Genomic DNA, 24,090 nt, shown 5'->3' on the forward strand with positions numbered 1-24,090 from the left:
GAGAGAGGCTGTAATAATAAACCATGTGTGACTTATTGGGTCTGGGTGCATCCACAGTATGAGAGGACAGGTGTGGGGTTAGGAGGACCGGACTACACTGTTCAGAACTGGAAAAAACATTTACATCAACATTAAGTCGAAATTTTCTTTTAAATTATTGAGCCTCGTAGGCATAAACATACTGTTCTTAAAGTACAAGCATTATTTTAGTCAAGTACAAACCTGATGGCCTTAAAACAGTTGATGGGCATCTTCAACTCAACTACTTTTTGCTAACTTTCTGCTAAACACATTTCTCAAGTTACAATTATTAGTCACTAAACACCACCTACCTAAAAAGAAAACACTACCATAGACAGACATTCAAATACTTCACATCATTGTTACATTCAGCTGTTAAACATTTTCCAATGACCGACAAGTGGAAGAATTGTTGCTGGAAAGTCATTTGCAGACTTTTCACGTATGTGTTTTGTGATGTTTTAATCAAAATCTTCCCATTTTCTGAACTAAAAATAATGCTGATAATTTCACAAGACCTTGATAAACACAATGGTGTAATTCGACCATCACTCAAAGGTCATCAAAATGATCGATGGCCTTTGCTGCCAACGACTGATTCATGATAGTGGACCTAGACTTGTTGATGATAACATGGGAGATGTTAAACACAAGGGCAAAATACCCCTGCAGTATATTAGTGATGAATCTCTGCTGTTTTACTTACGGCCAGTTTCATCATTCTGGGCTTAACTTTGAAGGAGTCGTGTTTGATGTATTACAACTATATTATTTCTCCCAACAGCTGCAAATGACTGGTCTTATTCTGATCAGTAATCTCTTCTTGAACAGTGGCATGTGAGGGGCTTTAACATGTGCAATGGTCTTCTGTAGATATGCTAAGCAAATCTCAATGTTAAACATCAGTGTGTCGTGTACCTTCTTTGGGGAAAAGATGTTGTGCTTCAGCTTCTCCACCAGCTCAGGCCCAGCAGTGGCCCAGATTTGAGAGAAAATCTCAGCTTTGTCCGAGTCTAGATGAACTGCCTCCAGCTGCTGCTGCAGAGACCCCGGTTTTACATTATGATACACGGCCTGCAGGAAAAGGAAACACAGGGCAGGGCAGCTCCTCTTTAATAACTTCACCAATGACTGTGCTAAAGCACAACAATACATCACAGTTCTGACAGCCGCGGCTGCTGAAACGAAAGCCAATGCAACAGTGACACCAGCTGGACAACATCAAGATCGTAACTTAAACATAAAAGCAACCGTGGCTGACAATTTTTTAGCACTTAGGATAGATCAGGATTTATTAACACTTCCAAATAACCACGTTAAACGCAGAAAAGGTTTAAAAAAACATTTATCCATCAGACAGCCAAGTGGTTCAGTTATAACAAAAAAATTCCTACTGTGACCAAAGGTAAGGTAAACACTGACTTACCTGTTCCAGTATAAAAGCACTAGTTTCCAGGACTAGACTGAGAGACTGTTTATCCAAAGAAAACGCAGACTCGAGTTTTTTCTCTTCTTCTTCACTGAAGGTTCGTTCACCCTGTGTAAAAAAACAACAACAATGGTGAATGTAACAGAAAATACCAACATAAATAAAGCAAATATTGTAGATTTAAGTCTACAAGGAACCAGCAAAAACACATTTCGAAATTGGCATTGTGCTATTTAAAGAAATGTTTAGCAGGACATTAATACATTTCAGATGCGACACAAGCAAACAGTAAGGATGCACGCTGTAATACTGGTTAAATACAATACAGTAAAGATACCAGAAACAGACAATAATCACAGACAACAAGTTAGTCTGATTCTGTTGTTTATTTCTAAAGCAGTAAGGAAATTTTAATTATTTGGTTATATCTTTGGTGAGGAAAAAAAACAACACGTTTTTAAACGACATTATAAGACAGTGAAGATGTGTAAAAAAAAAAAAAAAGACAGAATATAATTAAAATTCATTATGCCTGTATTCCTCTCTGGTGCAACAGTTTGACTTAATTACTCTTGAGTATGGATACTTGCCTTTAGATGAAGCTTCTGGCTGATTCGAGAAATCAGCCTTGAGAACTTGTTCACGTCAACTGCGTTCATCAAAGTCACTGCTTCTTTAATGCTGGTTTGAAGAAAAGTCGAGTTAGTGACGACACATAACGTTTTTACGTAACATAATTTATATTTGTGTGTAAAAACATTGCAGTGTCTTTTGTGAAGGAAGAACATCTTTAGCAGACGTGTTAAGGCCTATAACTCCGAGAAGACAAACAATACAAGTGAGTGACAGGAAATTGCTCTTAACCCTTATATTATGTTGAAAAAAATTTACATTGATTATGTTGCTGGTCATTTTGACCTGTACTGTACAAATCCACTCAAAAAAGTCATAAAACAAGTTAAACCACTAACAACCTTATTTTAGATTATATAAACATTTATAAAAGAGACATAATTCATTTTTAATTTAAACACTATATTTAAGAACTATGTTGTTTTATTTGTTGTTAAGTTTTTTCCTTTGCATGTTTTTTTTTTTCATTTAACTTTTTTCTATTATTTTTTCTCACATTTCTCACATTTTCAGTGTTCAACATTTTCAGTGCTCTCCACATGATGGGTAGAATGTAACTGTGCTTTCTGCAGATATAATTCTTGCATTTCACACAAGAGGTACTTGTTTTACTGTCCTCTCTTGGGCATGTACTGTCTGAAAGGACTGCGCCCCCTGAATGGTACAAGGCGCTCATCTACACTAACATGGGGACCAGGATTGTACAACAGTGGTAGAATTTCCACCCATTTATCCCATACATCTCTAAACGCAGTTAGTTTGTCTCTTTCACGTCAACCAGCTCTGGTGTCACGGTTGTCAAATCGGATTACACGAGATATCAGGTGAAATGTCTCCAGAGACATTGTTGCTTGAAAGATTGGCCTTCCGTACTCTTCATCCCATAGACTTCCAGATGCTTCCCCCTTTGACCTGTACACTCCAATGGAAGCACGCAAGTCACTCTGATTCCCTCCAAGTTGGTCATTTCCAGTATAATCTTCTCTATTGGTGGGGATATGAATAGCTGAAATGCTGATTGAATATCATCAACTTGTGTGACAGCAAATCTTGTAGGTCTGGGAGTCATCTTGATAACATTGGAAGATGACAGTCTACCTCAGCTTTGGTGTGGTGATGTTGACCATTTTATATTACCATCTTTAGATGCCCATGTCCCCTCTGTGGATAATGATTGCTGCATTCCTTGGCTTTCATCCAATGGAGACACAATGGCAGGCTCGTCCTCTGAATCTTCCTCATTGTCGGAAAATTGACAATCTGGATTATCAATTACATTGTCCTCTGTCTCTGAAATCTCTTCCTCTACGTCACTATCCAAGATCAAAATATGTGATGAAGCTTCTCCAGCTGTAAACCTTCTGGGGCTCATTTTTGGTGTGTTTGTCAAAGAGATGGCATGAGAAAAGTGACAAGGACAAGGGAGAGAAAGTTCCTCCTCCACACACACCTGGGTCTCTGGCAGTTAAAATACAATTAACTGGGCAGTCAAAATAAAGTACACCAAAGAGGCATGTTTTGGATCTGTACAGCTATTTAGCCAAATAAAAGTGTCCGGGTCAAAATGACCCGCAACATCATCTTTGTATACAACCTCTGCACATACATTCCACTCCACATCAAAGTGTCCAGATTTTACACACCAGTTCATTACCCTAGATGAGGAAAAGTCACAAACTTTCATGAAGAAAAAGAAAGGATAACCAGTACTTTGGTCAACACAAAAACCGAAACGGGTCAAATTGACCCTTAACATAATGTAAGGGTTAAAGATGCATGACAACAATATGTGATAAATACAATGAAAAGCAAACAACAAACCATAGTGGTCACAGCCGAACACCAGGTCCAAGCTCACAACTAAACAACGACTGAGGTCAAGGTGGCAGTAAACGCTGAACACGATTATTAGCTTAGTCATCGCTAAAAATTCTCAGAATAACCAAAAAAATGTTTCAAATTTCAATAGGGTGCCAAAACTGTGGTGCGTTTAAAAAGGCTACCTCAACAAAGCATTAAAAACATAACAAACCAAGACAATTTCATCTACAGCTCTTATTCTGTATACTTTCAGAAATTTCCAAAACTCTCCTAAGTCTCTCCCACACCTCACCTGTACTTAGCCACACATACCTGCAGACTATCAAACACTCACTACGACAGGGCTTGTAGAAGCACAAGCACGACGCAGCCAAACGACTCCACGTGGATTCAATTGAACCAATTGATTAATGGATTTACTGTGAGTTGGGTCACAGTAAATAGACAAAATAAACGAAAAGGGCTGAGTTAAAGACAGTTTGTTAATGCCAGCAGTAACTTACAGTAAACCATCCAGATGTGTCTGCAACAGAGCTAACATAGAAATCTTAGCAATAACAATTTTAGCATAGTTCTTCGTAATATATCTAAGTTACTCACCTTCGTGTTTCTTTAATAAGAGACGTCATTGTCCCTCAGTCTTTTTTTAAATATTAAATCAAAAATATAACGCGTTTAAAAGAGTCTGGAAGTAGCGGAGGCTTCCACTCGCTGTTATTTTGTATTTCCGGTTCCTACGATATCTTTCTCGTTATCGTCAGTGCTGCGCGATAGCGCAAAAAAAAAAGTGCAAGACGGAAGCAGATGAAGAGATTTATTTGTTGTGTAGAAAATTGCTTGAACCGTGCCCTAGTACAAAGAATAGCAAAACAGCAAGTGTAGCTTTAGGTAAAGTCCACGTTTACGTTTAATTAATAAATGAATACTACAGTGCTAATGTATCATTGGGCCTTTATTCTAATTAAAACACAAATGCTTGTTAAACATTTAAGACAAAAGGTTTATTTAGGGTTTTTTTAAATGTCTTCTATAAAGTGGATTCTGGTCGTAGCGAAATTAGATCATGAAAATGGAAGATATTTCAAATTTTTATGAAGTTGTGCTGATGTTATATTGTTTGTTGTCTCCTTTATTTTGAATGAAATATTTCAAATGAATCCAGAATTGACAGCATGTCATTATAGTCGTTTTAAGTATTTTTAATCTGTGAATTATTTATAAATAAGCAGTTGTACCTTCTGTTGATAATCTTAGACATTAGCTGTTAAGACAGCTAATTTTAATTTCATAATGGTACTGTTACTACAAAGACGTATTTAGTGGTTTTCTTTAAAATACCTGGCCCAAATATATATTACTTCCCATATAAATTAGCTTTCTTACAGTTTTAAGGAGATGGAGTTCTAAATGGTTTCTATAAGTGGCAGTTAAAAAATTAAAGATGTTCTGATTGTTGTTCAGTCTCTTTGCAGTGTAAAAAAAAACAAAGACCTTTACTCTCAAGTAGAGTACTAAGGCAAACACATGGATTTATCATGTCTTCCCAAAACCACAAAGATGCAGTATCTAAATAACAATTAAAAAAAAAAACACAAACACAAACATATGTTCTGCGTTTTAAGAATTTATTACATTGAAAAAGAGGAGAAAAAAGGCTCATGCAAAGAATAAAATCAATCAATAATCTGTTAAGACTTGAGAAATCATTTAAAAATATTTTGCATACAAACAATAGAGAAATGTTAATTTCAGCATATATACCTTCCAGACTTCTGTTACAAAGCAATATAATAATATCGTTGAATTATTATATGCACTAATTTTACAAATACGCCATCACATGACTTTACAAATACGCCATCACATGACAGTCTGTAGCGGATCTGCTAAACTTTAAATGTTGTTTTGTTTTTTGTTTTTTAGCTAAGACTTTATTACCAGCCATTTTTGCACCTTTAAGTAAACTTGAGAATAAGTGTAAGTTATCAGTTCCAAACTGACAGGAATCTGGACTTTAGCAGCTGAATGCAATGGGCTGACCTCCAGTGAGGCAAAAGGAATGTACCACTCACAAATAAATACTTAAATGTTCCTTCCAACAGGAAAAAAACAAAACAAAACAAACAAATCACTTATAACACTCTGTTTTTTAAAGGAGAAACACAGTGATAACACTAAAACAGGGAGTGACAAACCACACAGTACCTTCAAGATGTATACTTTTGATCAAAGTTACTTATTTGAGGTGTTGGTAAACAGATTGCGTCATGGTAAACATTGGCTAACGTCGCTGATCCATGGACTTGCTGCCACTATTTGAAGGAAGGTAAATTTGGCACTTTTATGCTGATATCACCAATGTTGATGTTTCTGGGCATTTCCGGAAGGTTCATGTTCTTTACAGCCGATACGGCACGAGCGGGCGCTCCTGCAATGCCAGCCTAACACACACGGACACACAAATACACACAGGAGTGTGGATCAGATATAAGCAGTGGATGTACCCAAAAAAAAGTTGAATATCACCTACCACCTACTGGACATTCTAAACAGACATACACACACACACATATATATATATATATACACAAAGACAGGATGCTGACAGAAGAAACTGGACAAACATAGGTCGACTGTTGACACAATGCAAAAGCACTGACAGCTACCAGACGGACATTATGTGCAGATGTACATTCAGATGCCTTCATAGCTTCAAATGCACATGCATTTCTTGAGTTCTACAATGATTTACATCACAACCACAGCCAATTCTGAATCAACTGTGACGACATACTCTATTATCCATTCACTGTATATTCATGTGATGCACTAATCCGTAATAAACATTCAAAGAATGGACAAAAAGGCAGCAGTGCTCGGAGCGTGAACCCACTGGACTCTTGAGGATTAGGAATGCAAGGAAAGAATTGGTACAGTAGAAAAATAATGGGATGGATATGAAGGCAGAGATGGTGCTTGGATGGATATGTATGTCCAGAATGTGTGCATCAAATTTAGGAAAAGAAAAGAAATTAAAAAAATAAACACATCAACATCAGTTATTTTAGTCATTTTGAATAAATTCATGAGAGATGCACCGATGGATCGACCAGTGATTAGAGTCGGATGATTTTTAGCATCAACGCTTACATTTTTTATGGAAGCAGAAGCTCATACTCATAAGCAAAAGCACAAGCATATGTTGGCTTCCAGCTCCCTGCTCCCATTTTCTTATGTAACAGCCATCATGATGTTGATCAGAACATCTAATCTAATCTGACACTGAAACCACAATCATCCAACTGAAAACAGCCAATATAAGAGGCTAACAACGGAACAAGGTATTTGTTTTTCAGATTTAGCATTACTAAAACTGTTTTAAGTTGTGTTGCTCTACGCTAGCAGCCTGCTGCAGCTAACCTTTAATGTCATTGCTGAGTTTAACTGCTAAGTGTACCTTATAGAGTTTATGGGAAACATTTTATAGTTACTTGTTGAGAATTGAGAATTGTATTTTGCATAAAGGAAGACTTTACTTTTTGTACATGCTGTTAACTACAGGAAATCGTATGTCACGCTTACCAAAAAAAGAAAAAAAAAAACTAAATCGGCCAAAAATTGTCAACCGGTGCATCTCTACAACTCGTACACTGACTGTAGTGAATAGACTTTACAGATCCTCGTTATTCTGTCTGTATATGTACTGTATGTATGTATTAATGAAGAGAGGGGAAAGAAGATTCTACCAATCATTTTTTGGCATACTGATGACATGAGAAGGTAAACTGCAGGACTAAACTACAATGGGATTTCTATGCTCGGGGTGGGAGGGGTGAGGAGGTTCTTCACTCTAACACAATGAATCTCAAAGTCCGGTCAGAGACTGGAAACGACGGCGGTGTGTCTTCATGAAGGTTTCAGAGCAACCGTAAGATAAAAAAATCTGTCAGTAGTGAATTATTTAGTAGCTTTTAAATCCAGAGTAAGCAGTCATTTGAGAATCACTGCAGTTAGAGATCCTCCGAGTGAATCTTCAGCAGACAGACCCAAAAATGACCATGTTAATAGACGTGCTACTCTGCTGGCTTCTCCTGAGGAGAACATCCAAATGAATAACTTAATATTGTTAACATTGCAGGGACATTGACAAAAAGCACACTGAAAGCCTGCATTTATGGACAGATTTATTTCAATGGACCACTTGTGTGATTAACATTCCTCCTCCTGCCAAGGACGAAGGAGACCAGCGTTAATGGAAGGATGACCGAGGCATTAGGAGTAAAGAATGCTGATCCTGCACACGGACTCCTGCAGCCCTGTCACAAGGACTTGGGCCGGGGATATTTTTGTGTAAGAGTGGGCTGCCAGCAGACTAACTGTGCAATTCCATTATAGAGGGTTTATAATGAAATGCAGGGTGACTCATGTGTACAGAAATAGAAACAGCAGCTGAGCAACACAAAAGACCAGTTTGGTTCATCAGCCTACGTAAATCACAGTCGTTAAAAACCTGTGAGGAGTCTGTGTGCAGTCTGTGCAGTCAGACAATGGAGGGGAGCTGCTCTAAATGATGATGGCTCACAGACAGGCCCTAATGTTATATTTAATTGGTTCTGTTTTCCTAGGGTATCGTTACATATCATGTCATGTCAATTCCAGGTCTTATTGCTGAGACATTTCAGTTGGAAATAGTACTAAAATAGTCAGTAGTTTTAAGCATTAAGTAACGTATACTCTATTACAATAGACTTTTTTTTGGCTACTGCAGTTAAATATGATTCCTTGACATTTAGAAATTTAGAAGGAAATAGTTAGTGACCTATAGTAACCCAACAAGACAAGGTCACATTTTGAAAAACAAATTTAAACAATTTTTTCTATATATTTTGGTGACTTTAAATGTGTCTTTTAATGTACTTTTGTTTAAAAATAAAATGTTTCTTTTTTCTCCTAAATTCCTAAAATCCTTCATAAAGTTTTTCAATCTTCCAGTTGTTCTTCTCTCTGCAGTGCATAGCTATCCAGAAATTATATGAAATATATTTTTCACATGAAGTACTTCCAACTTCAATTTTTCTTAAATAAACGTGTTTACATTTCAAACCTGAGGCCTGTCTCTCCTGTAGGACTGGTATAACATAGACGCAATAATAATAATAATAATAATAATAATAATAAAATGTACACTTTAATATTACCCACGTTTCTCAGATGGAACGATGAACATTTTTGGGTCTGCCCTCAAAGATGTCTAAAAAATGTTAGTGACGAAGGTTTAATACTACATGGACGGCCGTATGAGGGGAGTAAACTTAGGTTCACAGAGCTTGGTTGTGAATTTGGCAGTACCTGTGTCTACCTGTCCTGCCTGGTAGACTGAAAGATAAACGTCTGTAAAGAGAGAGAGAAAGAGAGAGGGAGAAGAATGGAAAGAACTAGACAGAGTCAGGAAAAAGAGGAATGAGGAATGTTACAGCAGATTAAAGTAATTACAGTTTATCTCCACAGAGGAAAAGGTGGTGGACCTGTCATAGACCACATCTGCACAATTTGAAGTCATTTTTAATAGTTACTTTTATTGTACAGCAATGAAAAAATCCAAGGACCACTTTCTGTTGGAGGAAGGATATGCCCTTATTTTTTTTACCATATCATTGGATTTGGTTAACAGAGTCAAAGAGCAGCTCATTTATCATATAAAAGACACTGATGTGAAGTAAATGTTAAAATGTCAGTGTAGAAAACACAGTGTGGTCTATGGCAGGTCAAAGAGGGTAAAGCTTTGATGACAAAAAAAAGACTTACAGACATTCAATCAAAAGGTAAGAATCTGTCCGGTTAAAAGCACACAATGCAGCTCAGATTGTTAAACAAGGTGAAAATTTTCAATTCATAATGTAACATCAGATGACAATGTAACCTTTACCAATGCAGTGTGAACAAAAAAAAAAACAAAAAAAAAACACGTCCTGTCAGTGCCCATTTTTTTCTACAATGTTTTGACATCATTTCCTCTCATTGTGAGTAACTACAAAACAAACCCAAACTATGAGTGCAGTTTTGTATTAGGGAACACAGATGCTTAAATCATTATGCAGCGTTAAAATGTTTTTAATTAAATTGTCTCTGGCTGTCTGTCTGATTAAGACTTTCTAACGATCAAATGAATGTTTCTCTGCTGGCAGAAGCTGGATAGAAAACAGAGCGGTGTCCTTGCCCAGAACAAATGTCTGAGCGAGCACACCGGGTAAGTAAAAACAACTCGGAGAAGAAGTTAATTCAACACGGACCGCTAATAAAATTCACATTCTCCTCTAGCAGAACAACCATGTCCAAATGATTAACTCTCATTAGAGGGTGTTCAATTTAAAACATATGAGAGATTCAATGGTCACAGATTTTGGCTATGCGTTGGATAATGATGTGATTAGATCTATACTGCAATGAGAAAATGATGACTGTGATTCTGTCTTCATACTCAGGATACGGCGGGGGAATGTGCCAAACTTTGATCTGCATCAAGAGCTGTGCAGCAGCAGTAGGAGAGGCCAAAGGAGGAGCACAAACACTCAAGAGTAGGTCAGGGAGCATCCACAAGGTCATTGGAGGGCGGGGGCATGCAGGGTGCAGCGTACACACATGCCTGCATACTGTATACGATACCTCAGAGAGCGTGGAGGTAGAATCAACTTGTACAGTTACGGACGCGGTCAGACTTACCTCAGACTTCTCCATCTTGTTCTGAGCGTCCACCTGTGTGATGATTTCATTCATGTTAGTCTCCAGGACCATTCCACCCATCACCATCTCTGCCAGGATGTTGTGCACCTGGGGAGGAATATATTGTGGATTAAGAAAATACAGTAACTTGAAGGAGACTTGTTTAGAACTATGTGGATTTCTAGCACCAATTTAAAAAGGTCAGGTTTCCAAAAGAACCAAACAGTTAAGAGCATACTATGCAGTCATTTTTATATATTTTTTTTTAAAATAATAAATCTCTCCTTAACTACTTACTGCTTATGTCACTTTTAATAACCGGAGGAAGTAACTAGTTTTTCCCTCTACCTGTTGGTGTTATGTTCTCACCCAGTGGTTCTCCAACTGTTTCTACTCTGTACCACGAGAGAAAACCTTGATCTCTCTGAGTACCACCATGATGACCAACATTAGAATATAGCAGCATAGACCTTCACTGTTAGCTTCCACCACAGAAGAGAGATGTTTAGAAATGTTTAGAAAGATGTTTATGTTTAAATGTTGTATTAATTGTACTTGGTATGTTTCAGATTTATTCAACTGAAAATGGAAATGTAAAAATATAAATTTTCCCCACATACCACTGGTGGTACCACAGTTCTAACTCACTGACTCTGACATGAGTTAATTTATGCTGTAAAAACTATGGCTGACAGAAAGTTTAAAATTGAAATATGATTAATCACAATTAATTGTGATTGTAATACATAATGATTAATCATAAATAATTGAAATGAATGAACATTGCTAAAACTGACCAAAATAAAAATGTCCATATAGTGCTGGAACAGAAAGACAGACAACAGCAGGTAGATGTATGGGTTTCACACCTGTTTTTATCTGTGACTAATCCAAATGATGGAATTATTAAAATGGAAAAAAGTAAAAACAAAAATACTCCAAAGTGTAATTTACATTTACATTTTTTGACAGCCTCACCATAACTAGAATCTAATATTTCATGTTAAAATACGACAGGAACACAGAGTTCATAGAGACGCATTCACTTCCTACCTTGTCTACGTGGAAAATTAGGTCAAGCTCACAGACATTTTCAAAGCACTTGTCGAGCGTCTCCACAAATACCTGCAAAGAAAGGATTGAAATGTGTGAAACTATGAACATGTGAGTCGGACGTAGAATAAAATGTCATGGATTTTACACACAGCTACCTGGATTAAGTCCAAAATTCCTAATTCACTCTCTGAAGAGTCCACGCAAAACACAAAGTAGAGTGTGGCATAATGTCTGTAGATTAGTTTGTAGTCTGATCCTCCAATTAACCTGGCAGAGAGGGAACAGGATCATGTGTCAAAAAATAATTTGGATCAGTTACACTTAAAAAAGGGCAGAAAGACAACTAACACGTATGTCATTCTATTTATATACTTGTAATTACAGGCAGGAGTAAAAAAAGAAAATTGTAAACATTTGTATTTTTATTTAGTTTCAGGAGTAGTTTCCAAAAGCACAGAGATAATGTTGACCTTTGCCCTCAATCATAGTTCACAGTAGCTGAAAAAAAATGCAGAATACGAAAACGTATCAGTCAAAAGTCAGCATGTGTTAGAACAGGCCACATGATAGTTGATACAGATACAGTAAAGCAGGAACACAGGCACAGTCACATGATAACAAAGTACTGCACGTCCACATTTGATGACTTACATTCCACCCTCCAGGAAATTACAGACGTTCTCATCTCTTTTCGAGACCAAGTGAAATGTTTCTCTGATGATCTGCTGCTCCGTGTCCTCAGTCTGTGGGAAGAACCAGGAAACAGATTAGGAGATGTTACACAATGTATTGTTTGTGGATCTAATTGTCTCTGGTGAGCATGATTTCATAATTGCTGGGTCAAACGTTAGATTGAGTTGGTGTTACATTTGTCATACACACAGTACTTCCACTTTGTAAAACTAAACTCATTTGACAAGGATTTAACTGTCATTAAACGTACATATTTTGTGCAATGCCTTTATTTTTTGAACATATTCAGATTTTGTTTTTTCATGGTGACAAAAAAGCTCAACGTTAAGTTTTCAAACTCAACGCCCGGGGGCCAAATGCAGCCCGCCAAGCCGTGTTGTGTGGCCCACGGGAGCTTAAAAAGCATGCAGTATATGCAGCAGAGTTTCTTAACCTGAGAAATTAAAAGTTTATATAATCAATCAAATAATAACCAATTGCAGAAACATGTATTAGTCTGTTATAGAGTAGTTACATCTATACCAGTGGTCCCTGACATTTTTTGTTCTAAGGATTGGTCAGCCACCACCTGTTACTACAGACCGGTACCACGGTACTGAGCATTGAAGGATCATTCAATTTTCAAAATAAAATATCTTTTAGACTCTTTTAGAGTTCTGTTTGTATCAGAGTTTGAATGACCTATTATTTTAAAATATTGTCAGATTATCTTTAAATAAAAAAAGTAAATGGATATGACTGGATTTTCTTTAAATTATGTAAATTAGTAAAAATTAAGAAAATTTTCCCACTGTGGCCCAGTACCAAATTACTTGTGTACTGGTACCGGGAAGAAATAAAAATAATAAAAAATGCAGTCAGTATGGATATGAAAGGTATATGGCTGTCAAGTTAACCTCAAAAACAAATATATCATGTCCATATATCCAGCACTCACACTAAGACCCTGTCACCACAAGGTGCTAATGACCTCACACAGTACACAACAGATCCCTGAGCACAAAGAGGAAAGAGACAGTCAAGTATGCAGCTGGCTCTGAGGCGGAAGCAGTCATGTGACCTGCACCATGGGACCAGCAGAGTTATGGTACACAGAGTTCAGCATACACTCACACAAGAACGCACGTATGTTACAACAAAAAAAACACAACAATATTTATGGCTTTTAAAGGAAATATTCTCAGGGGGAAATAAAAAACACAAATTCAGCCTCATTCAATTTCTCTTAAATGTGTGGGTTTTTTAAATTTATTTTGATACTGGAAGAGGACAAGAAACAGGATTAAGGTTTATGACAAGTAACTGTCCCAGATTTAAATGTCGGCTGATCTCTGTGGGCTCCACATACACTGTGTCCCAAAAATCTGAGACATTCCTTTAAACCAGTGTAGGTCTGACCAGGGTCACTTGTTACATATCACATCACTCTTCGATTACACACAGACTACAGTCGGTCAAGTGAAGCCTCTAAAACAACTTGCTGTAGAAGACATACATGTGTCTTCTACAACTTAAGACACGCCAGTCAAATCCTGTGCACCTTATCATTATGTGTGGCCCAATATGTGGCTCCCAACCCCCAGACTGGTACAGATCCATGGATCATTTAAATAAATAAATAAGTACTATACTGATCCCATACTTAGGGAAATTGTTGTGTTAGCAGCAGATATGCTGTTAACAGGCTTCCCCCAGCAAGTACCAAGCATGTGGTTCCTCTGGGAATCAAACCCAGGACTCTCCCCTTCTGAGGCAGGTGTGCTAACCACTACACTATGGAAGTTGTGGGCAGACATATGGAGATTAGAACAGAGACTTAATGATGATCATCCACATGGCATCAGGGAATAGGATCAGTTCTATATAACATTGAAACATATCAGGAAACACAGATCCTGCTGTTAAGACAAAATTGTTTGACCCCCTCGTCCGTCCGTCCGCCCCCCCCACTTTCCGTCAACACTGCAGCTGTATGAATTTATGTGGTACAAGTTTGTGGGTGCATCAATATTTATCTACCGTTTGCTGTGTCAACACAACAGACTGTGCAACAAACACTTACCAAAATGTGGCTGAGAGTAGACGGTAAATAAAGATGTCACATCTCTGCAGCCAGGATGCTGACACACTGATGCTGACAGCGTTTTGATATAACAGATGGTATCTGCATAGGCTGTTTATAATCCTGCCAAATCCAATCCATCCTCCTAAAATATAAATACACCTGTGTTCATCTCATCTACAGATTAGAACACAGCGCTATACCGTAGGGAGAACTGCCTGAAACTAAAGCCTGTTTGCATTACTGATTAATCAGCTGATGTCCTCCTTAGGTACAGGAAATGAAATGTCTGAAAACGGTGGAGGGAAATGTCAACAGGCTACAAAAAGCACAGTTCCTCCTCCACCATCCTGTCTGTTTTTTGATTTTCATGCAAAACCTTTAAATTCACATTTTTATGTTTTTTATTAAATCTTTTTAGGCCTTCTATGCCTAAGTCCACAAAAAGGTGTTGTGTATGAACAAATTCCTTAAATTCCTGCAAAACTGATTGGAATCTGTGCAATTTTCCCACTGTGGTACATAGAAAGAAAATACTATAATGAAGTCCATTTGACTTGCTGTGCCTTCCTTGCAATGGCACCACGGGGGGCCATTTTGGGAACCACTGGCCTAACCTGTCACACACACTTTAATGTGGATTTAGGCATCATGTTAAGATGAGATCCGAGCTTCCTTTCCCAGCCTGTCGACAATACATCGATGACATCACTCAGTGACCTTTTGCTTCCTATTGGTGGGTTGAGTTTTGCATCATCATCTACAAATTAATGTACCAGAACTATTTTGGAAAATGTAACTATAATAAGAAATCAGTTGCAAAGACACCTTTATAACATGTAGACCAGGGGTGTCAAACTCATTTTCACCGGGGGCCACATCATCAATACAGTTCCCCTCGAATGGCCGGTTGTAAATGGAAGACTGTATGGATCAGGGGTCCCCAACCCCTGGTCTGCGGATTAGTACCAGTCCATAGGTCATTTGGTAGCGGCCCGCAGTGGGACACAGTTTAAAAAAATTATTTAATTTTTACAAATTTATATCCATTTACTTTCTTTATTTAAAGATAATCTGGTATCTTATCCTTCAGTGCTCAGCACCTTGGTACCAGTCTGTAGTAACAGATGGTACTGGCTGACCAGTCCTTGGAACAAAAAAAGGTCAGGGACCACTGGTATAGATGTGACTACTCCATAACAGACTAATACATGTTTCTGCAATTGATTATTATTTGATTGATTATAAAACCTTACCCCATTTTTATGTATAGTCTGTGGGTAGTGTTTTTAATTTCTGCTGAATGATGTTGTTTTTATTAACTTAGATTTATATCTATTTCTTCCCAGGCGTTTAACTCTTTCAGAGATACAAACAGGAAAGAGAGCCAGATAAAATAAATTAAGTTAGTGGAGCAAGGTCACACAGCTTGCTCTACACAGGATATTACCTAACCCGACATTTCCTATCTGCAGCCTCCTTCTTTGTGTGTTTAATGTGGTTTATTTATTGTGTTCTTCCAGCAACAGCAGCAGCAGGTGATGGCAAAAGTCAATAAAATTGGATTTTAATCAGTTGTGGCGCAGGGTTGAAGTGAGCCACGAGTTTATCACAAGGGCGTTACTGAAGTCATGTGACCCAAACACGAGCGAACTCCCTTCACCCGTAGCAGGCACCACAGCAGCTGGACACGGCACAGCTGGACACCTGAGCTCACACACGGGGAACACGATCGCCGAGTTCGATTCACACGTTTAATATTTAATGTGTTAAAAGGACACCGTCGTCTACTGTGACATCTTCTACAGCCTGCAGGATGAGTGTGAAACTGCAGCCTATTCGTATGTGAAGTGGAGTGAACACACTTTACACCGGAGATTACTACTCTCTACAACTGGAAACGTAGTCTCTAGATATGATTTACTTTTTCCCTAACACAACGAGTCAGTTCAATTAAACATTCTGATTAAATGAGTGAATTTAAACAATACCTATAGTGTATGGTGTGTCGGTTAATTTCCCAGTGAATCAGGTTACTTACATAGTGCTCGTAGAATTTGGAAAGCCTTGGTTTGCCATGGTTGTTGAATATTAGAATGGCTTTTATCATGACTGTAGCTGGAGGCAGGAGGCGGGGAACCAGCAAGGCCTCAGTTGGACGTAGACTGGAGTCTGTTTCCTCTCCTGAACCCACGACTGACCGGGACTCACCGGAACAAAACCCCGTCTATGATTTGAGATGGATGCGGGAGAACGTGGAGTTGAGTGCAGCAGTTACTGTTACTCCTTCATCGTCTCTTCACGGAAATTTTCCACGTCAAAGAACCAATCCTGTTCTCCTCCTCCTCTTGCTACGGCAGCTGCGATGGCCCAAATCTCATCCATCCATCCGCCCGAGGCTGCGCATCACATGCTAGAAAACGCATATCTATTTTAGATGACTAATTTAAAGTACCGGCCATATTTTATTGTTTATTTCAGTTCTTTCGTTTGTATGAACAAATCATCGCTCAGCCCAGTGGCGCTATAAGTGCGAAAAGTTATTGCAGTGAGGACGCATCAAAGCAAATTGATTTTATTATTTACTTAATCAATGAAATCCGGCACGATATGTAATTCCAGTGTCCTTTGTTCAACGAGAATAGAACACATTTGTTTGAAGTGCAGTGTTTTAAATTATTTTCAGTTGAGATCTGAAGCAATGACTTTGAATATGATGCTGATACTATAAAAACAAAGGGATGTTTGGGAAGTCAATTGTTGTCAGCCTTGCTTTAGAACAAGGTAGACTGTTAGACTACTAACACCCATTTACATTATATTCTGAGATTTAAACCACAAAATAAAATTAGGATTATCTGAAATACATTTAGTACCCTCAGTCAACTTAAAGTTTTTCAATTACATATTTCTGCCACAAGATGGAGTACAAGTACACCCACTACTGATGATGTGGCAGCTCAGGGAAACTTGGCTTTGGTTCTGATGCAAAGAACATTCTCTCCTTCTAATGCTGCCAAAAACACACGAAACAGCAGCCAAAAAAGATTTCCCCTTTGACCAAAGAACACATTTCGAAATTTTCTGGAACACAACTGTAATTTGGTGATTTATCTGAGGCAACCAGCAACACGATTTTTCTGGACCTTTAGAACTGTTTTCTTCAGTTTCCTTTGATAGTCTGCGAAAGATCCTGAGCAGCATGTAAGAGCAAACACTTTACACATTTTATTTGAACCATATGTGCCCTATAACACCCCTGCTGCACACATTGAGTTTTCCCTCAGCATCAGTCTGATAAGTATGCAGTTAGAATAGAGAACTGGACCCAAAAGCAAAATCACTGAGAACAACAGTAAGGTGCACAGAGTTTATTCCAAACTATTAGGAGTTTGCAGTGAACAGTGACAAAAGTTTCAACAAACAAAGAGTGTCCACGTGGCAGGGAGAAAATCCCAACAAGTCCCAAGGCGCCAAATCTTCCCCCTCCATGGCAACGTGCTCCAAAAATCCTGGACAAACATCCACAGAACAAATATGGATTATCAATAGAGAACCAATTCATGGGGAAATCGACTGAACGTGATAATTCCACCTGGGTTGTAATGGCAACGCTCTGGCGCTGGTTCCATGGTAAAGCTGTGCTTAAATACTTCTTGTTGCTGACGAGTCAATCAAACGGTAGGTGTGAGATGCCCATCCAAGAAAACTCAGCACCTAAAAAGGGAAACAATTCAGGCTGATGCCCACCCATGCACACACCCACATATCCAACAGAGAATATAGCCACCCTCTCTACTCTTACATGCCTCACAGTGCCCCCAGCAGACCCCCTCAGCAGGTGCCTCCTGGCACCCTAGGCTTGTCAGGAGCAGCCCTGTTAAAGTCACCGATGAAAGTGGGATCCAAAATGTTTGCCCTCAAAATTTATGATTGTTCCTCAGATTCATAACCCTCCCAATCCACTAAAAATTGCCACCCTCTCCCCTTATGGCATACATCCAGCAGGCGCCGGACTGTATAGGCAGGATGGTCATCCATTAACAGGGCACAACGGACTGGAGGACAATGGCTTCAGCAATGATACATGGAAGATGGGATGTATTTGAAGAGAAGCTGGAAGCTTCAGCTGGATCACTGATGGACTAATGACTCTCTCCACCTCATATGGGCCAATGAATATAGGAACTAGCTTCCTGCTCTCAACCTGTAATTGAATGTTTCTGGTTGACAACCATACCTTCTGGTCTGTCTCATACGAAGGGGCAGGAGACCGACGCTTGTCTGCAGCCGTCTTCGTCCTGACTTGAGACCGCCGGAGTACCTCCATTCTCCAGACTCGATGGATTCACCTAAAATTCCCCTACACCAAGGGAACTGCTACTTCAACCTCCTGTTCGGGGAATATAGGAGGTTGATAGCCCTTGGCAACCATGAATTGTGACATAGCTGTGGCAGGGGTAGACAGGGAATTGTGGGCATATTCCACCCAGGGGAGGAAAGCTGTCCAAGAAGCAGGGTTACAGGTCGTTAAACAATGAATAGCAGTCCCGAGATCCTGCTAAGCCCTCTCTGCCTGTCTGTTGGATTGGGGATGATAACCAGAGGATAATGAGGCTGAAGCCCCCAACGACTTACAGAATGCCTTCCATACTTGTAGTGAGAATTGTGGGCCTTGGTCTGACACGATTCCTGGGGAATCCCATGGAGACGAATGACGTGTTGTACTAGGTCTGCTGTCTCTGTAGCAGAAGGAAGCTTGGTAAGGGGAATAAAATGCACCGATTTAGAAAATCGGTCTACAATGGTTAGAATGGTGGAATTACCTGATGACAGTGGTAATCCAGTAACAAAGTCCAATGCAATGTGCGACCAGGGACGGCTGGGAACCTTCAATGGTTGCAACAGGCCAGCTGGAACCTGGTGTGAGGATTTGCTTCGTGCACAGACTGTGCATACCGTGATGAAGCTCTGGACATCCCGAGACATGGCTGGCCACCAAAAACGTTGTTGAAGAAGGCCAAAGGTTCGATGCACCCTTGGATGACATGAAAACTTCGAAGAATGCCCCCACTGCAGAACCTCTAACCTAACCACCTCTGGGACATACAAGCGCTTGGGTGGACCATTACCAGGACCAGGCTCATTCTTTTGGGCCTCTTGAACTCTATGTTCGATATCTTAGGTAATTGTCGCTACCACACAGCTGAAAGCAAAAATGTTGAAATTCCTCTGGATTGCCGCCTTCTCCCCCTTCTTGAGTCTAGAGAGTACATCCGGCTTGGTGTTACGGGATCCAGGGCGGTAGGTGAGAATAAATCAGAATCTCTCCAAGAACAGGGCCCACCTGGGGTTTATTCTTTTGGCTGAACTTTTAGGCCAGATTCTTATGATCCGCCTAAATGATAAACAGGTGTTCTGCCCCCTCCAGCCAGTGCCTTCACTCCTCCAATGCCAGGATGAACTAACAGTTCCTACTTTCCAACATCATAGTTTCTTTGGGCAGGGGTTAGCCTCCTGGAGAAAAAAAAAGAAAAAAGTACAGGGGTGCATTTTCTGGTCCCCCTCACCCTGTACTGTTACTGTTTGTGGGTCTTTCGAACCGGCCACCGCACCTTGGAAGGATCAGGCTTCACTTGCCCCATCTCTACAATAAATCCTAAAAATGAAACAGAGCCAACATGAAATTCACACTTCTCAGCCTTGCCAAAAAATGTATTTTCAAGTAGACGCTGCAGCACCATTCTAACGTGCTGCACATGAAAAAACAAAACAAAATGAAATGTCTAAATAGAGGACCACAAAACGATTACGCATGTCCCTAAGTATGTCATTGACCAAGGCTTGGAAAGTAGCCAGGGCATTGGTCAACCAAAACAGCATTACAAGGTATTCAAAAAGGCCCAACTGTGTCTTAACCCTTGTGCAGTCCTTCGCAGTTTTGTACACACGTTTGTCCTTGCAATAAGTTTCATCTTTTCCCAGAATATGAGTATTAATGAATATGAGAAGTTGGCACAACTCATGCAGTACAGGAACATGCACACGCACGCATACTCGCGCACGCATACGCGCGCACACAGACACAAAGACATATTGGGTCTAGGTCACCTAGACCCGAAGGACTTAACAAGGGTTAAAAGCGGCCTTCCAATCGTCTCCCTCCCGAATTCTTACAAGATAAGCGTTCCGCAAATCTAGTTTGGAAAAAAATACCCGCAGAATCAATGAGCGGTAACTGTTTTTTTTTCCACAGTGATCTCATTAGGCCCTCTATAATCGATACACGGCCTCAACGTCTTGTCCTTTTTAGCAACAAATACCTTCACCTCTTGGGGCTAGGTTCTAGCCCCAAGAGGTGAAGACGACGGTCGAATGAGCCCCGCGGCCAACGACTCCCGAATATACTGCTCCATCGCCTCTTTCTCCGTGCGAGACAGATTATACAATCGGCTCGACCGTAACGACGCACCAGGGAGGAGATCTATAGCACAATCGTAAAGCCGATGCGGAGAAAGCTCTCTCCTTAGAAAATACCTGGAAAAGTTCGTGGTATTTACGAGGTACGCTGGTTAAATCGGGAGGAAGACAAATAGCCTCGGACACCTGCGAAAGAGACAACAGAAAGAGTGACAGTACCACACCCGTAACCCAGTCGATATGAGGATTCTGTGTCTGGAGCCACGGTCTCCCCAGAACAATGGGGGCGTGAGGTAAGGATATAACCATGAACTGAGTTACTTCTTTGTGATTACCTGAGAGATGAAGGGTTATTGACCTGGTTCGATGTGTGAGCGTGGCCAACTGGCGGCCATCCAAGGCATAAACGGCACTTTTTGAATACCTTGTAATGCCATTCTGGTTGACCAATGCCCCGTGGTGGTGGTCCTAAGGTGTTAGGCTGGTGGTGAAAAACGAGGGAGCCAGAAATCTGCCACATGTACCAAGATCCCAAGTATACCAAGTATATTTTCGGTACCGGTGTGTGTGACTCTCGGGAAGCAGGATAGAACCAGTACCTGGGTGCAGGGTTGGCGTTGGAGCCCCCACTCCTTGCGCAACCGTAACTGGTTTAAAGAGTCAATCACCTCCCTGATCATCATGCGGTTCCTAGGATAGCTCCTTGGTGGTGCAGGGCCTGAGACACATGCTCAGTGTTCGCTGGGTCCATTGTGGCCGGAGCGTTCGTGTGCACGTCTGAGCAGTTAGAATAGAGAACTGGACCCAAAAGCAAAATCACTGAGAGCAACAGTTAGGTGCACGGAGCTTATTCCGAACTATTCGGAGTTTACAGTGAATAGTGACGAAAATCCCAACAAGTCCCGAGGCGCCAAATCTTCACCCTCCATGGCAACGTGCTCCAAAATCCTGGACAAACATCCACAGAACAAATCTGGATTATCAATAGAGAACCAATTCATGGAGAAATCGTCTGAACGTGATAATTCCACCTAGGTTGTAATGGCAACGCTCTGGCGCTGGTTCCATGGTAAAGCCGTGCTTAAATACTTCTTGTCGCTGACGAGTCAATCAAACTGCAGGTGTGAGACGCCTATCCAAGAAAACTCAGCACCTAAAAAGGGAAACAATTCAGGCTGATGCCCACCCATGCACACACCCACATATCCAACAGAGGATATAGCCACCCTCTCTACTCTTACATGCCTCACACAGTCCTCTTCTCCAGACGTTTGGGTGGAGTACTAACTGTGATTGAATTTTTCTTTTGAGTTTGAGTTCCACTCACAGACGTTCCCTTTTTGACCTGGTTGACAACACCACACCAGTACTATGATCGATTATGTAATTCATTTCAATAATAACATCTGATAAAAATGGATGATTAAAATGTATTCTAACAGTGTCTATATACATTAACAGGCTATTTTGTAGTTTTCCGTGTCATAATAGCACAATAAAAACTTATTTACATAGTTATATAGCTGTGTTTTTACCGCACACGTGACAATGACGTCGACTTGAAGTTATGTCACAAATTCATTTGTGCCGTCCAAATACGTGAAAAAAACATTTTCTTCTCTGCTGTCTGCTTCGACAAACAATAAAAGGGAGAAAGGGGGGAGAAAGAAGAGAGTAGAGCGAGACGAGGCAGGAAGGGGGAGGAGAGACGGCAGGAGCAGATGTAAAACTGTTAGACAAGCTGTTAAAAAATCAGACAGTACAGGCACAGAACTTTATTATTTCATTTTATTTCATACACATATCATAAAATATGTAGCATACATATGAGATTCTGTATTATATATAAAATAAATTGTCATAAATATAAATCTATCTAATGTTCATAGTGTTCGGTACTGCAATACTGTACAAATAACGGTGACCTCACTCCAATGTTTGTATACTTCACTTACCTCAGTGTACTGCAATTGTTTTAGCTCTATTGTGCTGCAGTATTCTTAGCAGACTTCTGTATAAACCAACTTTTCACTGACCATACCAAATACTGTGTTGCATGCAGAGTTTAATCCACGCTACTGCAGTACAAGTGCTGCAGAACTTTTCCAAGTTGCATCATCACTATCCAAGTTAACCATTATCTGCGCTATCTAAATTGAGAGCTGAGATTTTTTAATGTCTTTCCTCTTGTGTTACAACCTGCTTATCACTTTCCAATGTAGTGTTCTATATTCAGAGCTGTCTTCTAGTGTATTGCTACTACATGGTACTACAAATCCAATCGTTCTTGTATCATTGGGAAACATGTTGACGTGTGTCTGTGAATTTAGACTCAACCCGATCATTTAGTCCTGTTTGGCTCCACCAGATCTGTCATCTCATATTCCAATAACATGCCTCTCACATTACACCAGTGGTTCCAAAACCTTTTTTTCTGTAGCGACTCCCTTGGTTAGACATGACAATTGTCAGGCCCTCACCACATCGACACGTTCACAGCTACTGCTGCAAACCTCCACTGAACCTTTTTTTGTTGTTGTTTGTTTGTTTTAATCCTCTCCACTCACTGAACAAGGGATATAAAATGAAAAATCTGTGAACTGTTCCCACTATACAATACCAGCTGTCAATAGACAAGGGCGGGGTACATCGGGGATAGCTAGCAAGAAAGGCTACATATAGATACAAACTATTGATGTTTACAGCATATTCACATCTATGAGTTTCGGTCAATGACTGATACAACCAAACTTAGAATAAGGGTCCACTGTGCTAAGGGGTTATGAAATTCTGATTTTTCCATCCATCCATCCGCTTATCCGTTACCGGGTCGCAGGGGCAGCAGTCGCCACCCAAATCACATTGCACCGTACCAACCCGACCTAAACCTTCCTGCAGGTGGTGAGTCCACTGGAAGGTACCAACCGCCCTAACTGGGATTCGAACTTGCCCAGGAGGTGAACCCTGGGATTCCACACCAATGACAGAGACATTGCCTCTGGGCCAAAGCGCCACTTTGGATTTTTTTTTGTATCTATTTTTTTCTTCAACATCAACATTTTTTCATACATTATATCATCTCTATTTATTTTACAAAAGTAAATTCACATTTTTATTAATTCAACAAATTTTAACAGTTGTCTGTTCTATTCTTCGTTTAAATATCTCAGTACTATATGAATTTGATATAGGTATTATTAGGTATTTTTGAGTCGTTAAATAAGAAGATCAATTT

The 24,090-nt window shown here is 39.8% G+C and overlaps 2 protein-coding genes across 3 annotated transcripts in view; both read right to left on the reverse strand.

Annotated features, from left to right (window-relative positions):
- Window positions 1-4,652, reverse strand: part of commd10 (COMM domain containing 10) — a 49,713-nt gene extending 45,061 nt beyond the window's left edge. The window contains exons 1-4 of the mRNA XM_008335976.3: window positions 4,505-4,652; window positions 2,041-2,131; window positions 1,448-1,558; window positions 940-1,095 (exon numbers count right to left, since the gene is read on the reverse strand). Coding sequence (XP_008334198.1) covers window positions 940-1,095; window positions 1,448-1,558; window positions 2,041-2,131; window positions 4,505-4,533 — 387 coding nt within the window. The 5' untranslated portion in view covers window positions 4,534-4,652. The remainder of the gene's footprint in view (window positions 1-939; window positions 1,096-1,447; window positions 1,559-2,040; window positions 2,132-4,504) is intronic.
- An 860-nt stretch (window positions 4,653-5,512) lies between these two features.
- Window positions 5,513-16,833, reverse strand: ap3s1 (adaptor related protein complex 3 subunit sigma 1). 2 transcript variants are annotated; one of them, XM_008335975.3, is made up of 7 exons: window positions 16,477-16,833; window positions 12,332-12,423; window positions 11,836-11,947; window positions 11,678-11,749; window positions 10,625-10,732; window positions 9,254-9,295; window positions 5,513-6,345 (listed from the first exon to the last, which is right to left on the reverse strand). In XM_008335975.3, the coding sequence occupies exons 1-6, from the start codon at window positions 16,543-16,545 to the stop codon at window positions 9,260-9,262; spliced, it is 489 nt and encodes a 162-aa protein (XP_008334197.1). In that variant the 5' UTR covers window positions 16,546-16,833; the 3' UTR covers window positions 5,513-6,345; window positions 9,254-9,259. The 2 variants fall into 2 exon arrangements, with proteins under 2 accessions (XP_008334197.1, XP_008334196.1); XM_008335974.3 differs by lacking the exon at window positions 9,254-9,295 and having other exon boundaries at window positions 16,477-16,828.
- Between the last annotated feature and the right edge of the window lie 7,257 nt (window positions 16,834-24,090).

The sequence above is a fragment of the Cynoglossus semilaevis genome, chromosome Z (assembly GCF_000523025.1).
Source record: "Cynoglossus semilaevis isolate Cse_v1.0 chromosome Z, Cse_v1.0, whole genome shotgun sequence".
NCBI classification, from domain to species: domain Eukaryota; kingdom Metazoa; phylum Chordata; class Actinopteri; order Pleuronectiformes; family Cynoglossidae; genus Cynoglossus; species Cynoglossus semilaevis.